At 39.7% G+C, this 6357-nt stretch overlaps 1 protein-coding gene across 1 annotated transcript; it reads right to left on the minus strand.

Moving 5' to 3' along the window:
• Window positions 1-321: 321 nt before the first annotated feature.
• Window positions 322-5430, minus strand: LOC122658597 (D-3-phosphoglycerate dehydrogenase 1, chloroplastic-like). Its single transcript, XM_043853622.1, has 5 exons — window positions 4754-5430; window positions 1788-2164; window positions 1372-1482; window positions 1159-1254; window positions 322-993 (listed from the first exon to the last, which is right to left on the minus strand). Exons 1-5 carry the CDS (start codon window positions 5367-5369, stop codon window positions 322-324), a joined length of 1872 nt encoding a protein of 623 aa, XP_043709557.1. The 5' UTR covers window positions 5370-5430.
• Window positions 5431-6357: the final 927 nt, after the last annotated feature.

Here is a 6357-nt window from a genome sequence, read left to right on the forward strand (position 1 = left end):
CAAATGCCAAGGAATGTACAAAAATCCTCTAACTATTACAAAGACAAAAATTCTTGTAGAGCAGATAGTGATCACAAAAGATGACCCTGCTATAACCAGGCGTTAACAACTACAACAGACTTGACACACAACACCACCACCTGACTTTAAAACAAGAAAATTAAATAAATCTCTTGCCTTCAAGCCTTTTTGGAGCACACTTGAATAGAGAGCAGGAAAAGGAAAGAATCGCAGCTTCTTCCCTCTTTGTAGCACCTCTTATTCAATTTTATTTATTTTTAATTCGTGGACTGCAAAAACCAGGTGGTCATTTCTCTTACCCTATAGTGTGAGGAAAACAAACTCTTCAATGGCATGTATTTCTCCAATCTTTTTGAGGGTCTCCTTATCAGGTTCCTCATCTACACCTATTGCCATGATGGCCATCTTCCGTGGTGCGGTTCTACATACACTCATGAAGTTCACATTGACATTCTTCTCACCTAGGATGTTTCCGACCAGTCCAATCATGCCAGGTTGGTCCACTTGCTTGCAGAGTATGAGGTTTCCCTCAAGACTCACATCAACGCTGAATGACCCAATGCGTGTCAGGTGTGGTATTCCTCCCTTCACCCTCCCCTCTACTGTTATCTCACCATTATCCAGGAGAGCACTAGCAAATTTAGACTGGACATTGGATAAATGAAGTTCAATTGAGTCAATAGGGCAATCAGGGGATGCATCAACCACCACCCGCTCTTCACTGATCCGGAGGCCCTTTTGCTTGGCCGTGAAGTCAGCATTGACCAGGTTGACAAAAGTGCTAGATATTGGTTCAATGATGCCTTTGGTGATCATTGCTCGAAGTAGTCTCGTGTCCAGGTCATCTGGATCTCGAGCTGATCTGTATACCACTTTGGCAAATTTGATGCCAGCACCTCCTGCGACTAACTGTACAGCCATCCTACCGAGCTTCTCTGCCAGCACAACATATGGGGACAGCTCGGACAGAACCTAAGAACAAGAAAAGGGTTGGTTTTAGGATGGCAGAATTGGGGGTCATCCTCCCTGCACCATAAATTGGGCACAATGCAGCAGGGAGTTGGAAAAAATGAACCAGGTAGGACGATTGGAAATCCTGCATCTGAGATGAAAACAAATGAATCTAGCATTGCCTACCTCTGGAGGGACCATGGGAGCATTCACTGCAGTTGCAGAAAGTTCCCCTTTCAATGCTCCAACTACAGCCTCAGCTATTTCAATGGCTACCCCTTCCTGCAAATTAATCAATGTAGAAAATGATGTGGATTAGAGGAACAGACATCATCAATCAAACAAATTATAATGCAAGGGACGAGAGGGACATGTAAAATTGCTGTGCCTGACATATACCTGAGCTTCTTTTGTGCTAGCTCCAAGGTGAGGTGTGACTGTGACATTCTCATGTTGCACCAACTTGCTATCTTTGGGAGGGGGCTCCTCTGTGAACACATCAAGTGCTGCCTGTTCCACATAATAAAATCATTGCTGATTGGTAAACAAAACAAAACTGACAAATCATTGAGCAACGTGGAGTTCCATGATGTGTGGTGAATGCATATATCTGTATTATTTCCAGTATTCCACAAGTCATGTAAATAGCAGGAAGGTCGTACTGATCTCTAATTGTTGGGTCTATCCATGCAGAGCTCTTGGGCTAAAAAAGGATTCAATGTGATGATCTAAACTTTGTGGAACCCATTAGTCAGTCTCATCCACAAAGATGCCTTTTTACTAAGGAGCACATGATCAGAACAAGAGAGGCATACCTGGGCAACAACTCCACTATCGAGTGCTCTCACAAGTGCATCTTCATCAATAACTCCACCTCTAGCTACATTAATGATGCGGACTCCCTTCTTCATCTTTGAAAAGTTTTCATCATTGAAGAGCTTTGTAGTAGTAGGAGTGAGTGGCATATGCAGAGATATAAAATCTGCAGTAGTAATAGCTTCATCAAAAGATACCAGATCCACGCCAATAGCACGGGCTCTATCTGCCGGGGCATATGGATCATGTGAAATAACATTCATCCCAAGGCCTTTCGCTCGTCTAGCAACTTCAGATCCAACTTTTCCAAAACCCATAACAGCCAATGTCTTTCCAACCAGAGATACACCAACATACTTGTTCCGTTCCCATTTTCCTGTAAAATGCAGTAATGTTAACAAAAGTTTAAAATCCTTTATATGTTGAAGTAAAGCTCTTTATTACATATCGACTCAGTTGGAAAATTCACAAATTATGCACGGCAATAAAAGTAAACAGGTCAAATTAATTTTTTAATGCATTTTTATAGCTCTAGTCGCAATTGTGAATCAGACTAAAGACTATGATATTAAGTTGCAGTGTTGCACATATACATGGATAGATACAGTTGTATTGGGGGAAAACCTGGAATACCACTCAATTTATGAAACAGATATCACATATCACGTGTATCTGCAAGAATATAAACACTGTAACTAGACTAAAAGAAAATTGGCTTTATTTGTCATATGCATCCAAGTTTGTTCATAATTTGGCATCACAAGTAAATAAATTTCAAGTAACACATATCCAGTGTGACAGATGTCTCGTAGAAACAGTGGCCACATAGAAGCATATACAGGTTGGCAGATATCAGATCACTTGATAAAGAAACTCATAAATATAGAGTTAAGAATACAAGTCCATGTATCCAAGTCTTCAAGCATAGTTTTTAAAACCATGCCAGAGGTCAAACCAAGAAAGAACCCAGTTCTGGCTTTTTATCAGTTTTAACGAGAAAACCAGAAAAACGCAGAAAAAATTAACCAAAACATAGGGCTTCGATGTATTCGGTTGGACTGGTTAAGTCCAGTTTAAAAAACTGAGCATTAAAGAGCTTCATTTGATTGTAGCAGTAACTTGGCCCACCAGTGTGATCTAAGTTGTAAAGGCTGAGCACCATATGAGTACAAAATCCTTAATCCTTGCAAGATGGAATCAATCAGGACTAGTTTACCCAAAATTAATAAGAAGCTAATTAAAAAATAGTAATAGTAAAAAGGATCAGGTCATTTGCACTTGTATGGCCATTGAAGACCAACCACTCTATGAGCTCCCTACTAAAGTGATCTCCACAATCAAAATATAAACTTCCTCCGTCCCATAAAGATAATATTTTTTGGGGTTTCTCACTGTCCCAAAATGTTTGTCTAGTGTAAAAATCAAGATATGAAGCTTTTTTAGATTGTTTTTTTTATCATTTAAACATTTGTTTACAATCACTCATCACAATTGATACTCCACTAGTTAAGCCAAACAAATGGGGGTAGTATTAGAAAAAGAGTTTGAATTAGCAGTAGTTAATGCATTAAACAACCTCCTTAAAATGTGGGGTTTTTGTTTCTTTCAAACAAGACAGTCCTTGTGTGACAGAAGGAATAAACAACATCAGATCATCATTAACATTTGATCTATCACAATTCTCATGGAAGGTCTGAATTGCCGAGACATTGATTTCAAAGACTGATGATGCAATAAAGGGGTAAAGACAACATATTAATCAAGACTCTCTCTAATTTAAGCCAAAATTGCCTACTAATTGGATGGTTATGAACATGAGAACGATCTGATCTTTTCAAAATATTCTTTTGAAAAGTCAGTGCTGAATATAAAAAAAAAATGCATCCATTATATATATTGAAATCAATAAGCAATAGAAAGACCAAATCATAATTTTTTTGACTGTAATCGATATTATGATTGTAGCACATCAGCTAAAATAAGAAACTAAGAACCATTCAAACACAGACATAGGTAAATACTGGAATGGTAAAGTTAATACCGAAAAACAAAGTGTATGGATATTTCTGGCTCTGTTCCTGTTACCTCCAGACCAAAAATTACATCGTATGGGAACTTTTCATATAAACAGGAACCAGCGAAAAAACAGGTAATGGTTTTGGAAAAACAAAAAAAAAAAACAACCCAGAAAAAACCTGTCCTTTTGAATTGAACGGATATGATTTTAATGGTAAACTGGTCTTTCCAAATTTTCACCGAAGGATACATTTTCACAGAACTGCTTTCAGTAAATAAAAGGCAATTTTGGGGGGAAAATTATCGCCCTTTCCACAAATAGCAGAGGACATAAAATCATTTTTGACAGATCCAGAATAATAAATTTGAATTCAAGAAGCAATAAATGGAAAGACCAAATTACAGCTCTACCAGCGCCGTATAAATATTGATTGATTTTCGTACATCAGCTAAATAACAAAAATATGACAAAGGAATCAATCCCACAGAAAAAATAATGGTCTTAGATCTCTAGTAAAGGGCAAAATCTAGTTTCCCTTTACCAGATCAAGATTTTAAGCGCCAGGATCCCGACAAAAATAGGTCACTAACACAGAAACTCTGTAAGCCCACATGGTTATGCATCCAAGGTCTACAAAAATAGATATAATTTACGTCCGACTCCGAAGGAGACGTGAAAAAAAAAAGTGGAGAACACGAACAAAAATTGAGACTTCTCCATCATTTGTACGAAACCAATTCGATATCGAATGTTGCCAATTTTAATGCAGAATTGATAGATCAAAGTAGTTTCATGGATCAAATTGTTAAAAGTCGCTATCACTTGGCAAACAAATCTTGGAAATATAGGATTTCAAGCTAGAACTAGTAACAGCGATCAAATACAACAGCACATTGTTATTCCAACAGGGAAAAAAACCAAGAACAAGGGTTGAGACTTGGAGGTTACCAGCTTTCATGGAGGCATCGGACTGAGCGACATTTCTCGCCATGGCAGAAAGCAGAGCGATGCCATGCTCTGCAGCAGCGACAGTGTTCGCCGTAGGAGCATTTACCACAAGACAACCAAACTCCGTAGCCGCCTGCAGATCCACGTTGTCGATCCCAACACCAGCTCTCCCAACGACTTTCAATCTACCTTTAGCAGCCTCAAACACTTCTCTCGTCACTTTAGTCCCACTCCTTACGATCAAAGCATCACAAAGCGAGATCTTGGAACATAGCTCCTCGGCCGACAATTTATACGAGCAATCAACGTTCCCGAAACTCCGGAGTAGCTCCAATCCGGCATCTCCGAGCTTCTCGGAGACAAGGATAGTCGGTTTCGTTCCCAACGACGGATCTTTCAAGCTTCCACCTTTGGACTCGGAGATCCCCTTAGATTCTAGGGTTTCCAGTGCATTTCTGACGCCAAGAGCCGTATATCGAGATCGAGAAGACGAAGCCTTTAAGGAAACAGAGGAGGAAGGCTTGAATAGAGGAAGAAACGAAGATCGAGTAGAAGGTGAGTAAGTATTAGAAGGAACACGGGCTACGATAAAGCATTTAGCAGAGGAAACCGCCATGGCCGATCGTCTCTCGAACTCTGCAAATTTGAAAAGCTTAAACAAAGAGAGAGAGAGAGAGAGAGAGAGAGAGAGAAAAGTAGTACAAGAAAAAGAAGCGAGTCGTTCGTGTGTCGTGTCAAAGGGGGTGCTTCGGACTTTATAACGACAAAGAAAGAACGAACACAGAGGATTTTGAAATGACGAAATGGCCTTTAAGGCTTTAATACATGCATTTACGCTGTTAACAACTTTTTCTTTTTTGGCAAAAAACGTTTTTAATAACTAAAGAAGCGTGAATGCTCCTCGTCAGTGGCCGATGTTCTCGTGGTGTCAATCATTGAAGGGAACCCCCTGGGTCTTCGGTCAATGTGCTGTTCATTCATCTCATTTAATAGACCGTCCGATTAGAATCCTGAAAAAAATATGCGCCTACCCAATTTTACAAAGCCAAGTGGTGAGGACGTGAGGTGCGCTTATGGCGCACGAAAGTGGGAGGGGAGTTGGGGATGCAAGAAAAAAAAACAGTAAAACTTTAATTTTGGTAAAAAGTGGAAAGATAAGTATGACATTCCCCTGAAGAAGAGGATGTGGTGCGGGCATGAGCCGTTATGGTTCCTTGATCGGTGCGGTTCCCTAGTTCTTCTCACAAGAGGGGGTGGGGCTCATCTGGAGCATTTGATTGAATAATCTGCCCAGATGAGGTCCACCCTCCTCTTGTGAGAGGAACTAGAGAACCACACCGGTCAGGGAACCATACACGAAAAATATTTGTGCGGGCATAATTGCTAAATGGTAAGGTAGTGATGTAGTAGTTCTATCTACTTTAAGAATACAAACCGATTTGAAAAGTTTGAAAAGAGAGATGATGTCAAATTCAATTCCAGAAATCTCCCAAGGCCACCGTTGCTTGTGTTGAAGATAATCCATCAAATTTTGGGAATTTGTCTAAATTTTCGTTGAGCTATTTTTTGTCTTCCTAAAGAAATTGTATTTGATGTCGATTTGT

The sequence above is a fragment of the Telopea speciosissima genome, chromosome 4 (assembly GCF_018873765.1).
Source record: "Telopea speciosissima isolate NSW1024214 ecotype Mountain lineage chromosome 4, Tspe_v1, whole genome shotgun sequence".
NCBI classification, from domain to species: domain Eukaryota; kingdom Viridiplantae; phylum Streptophyta; class Magnoliopsida; order Proteales; family Proteaceae; genus Telopea; species Telopea speciosissima.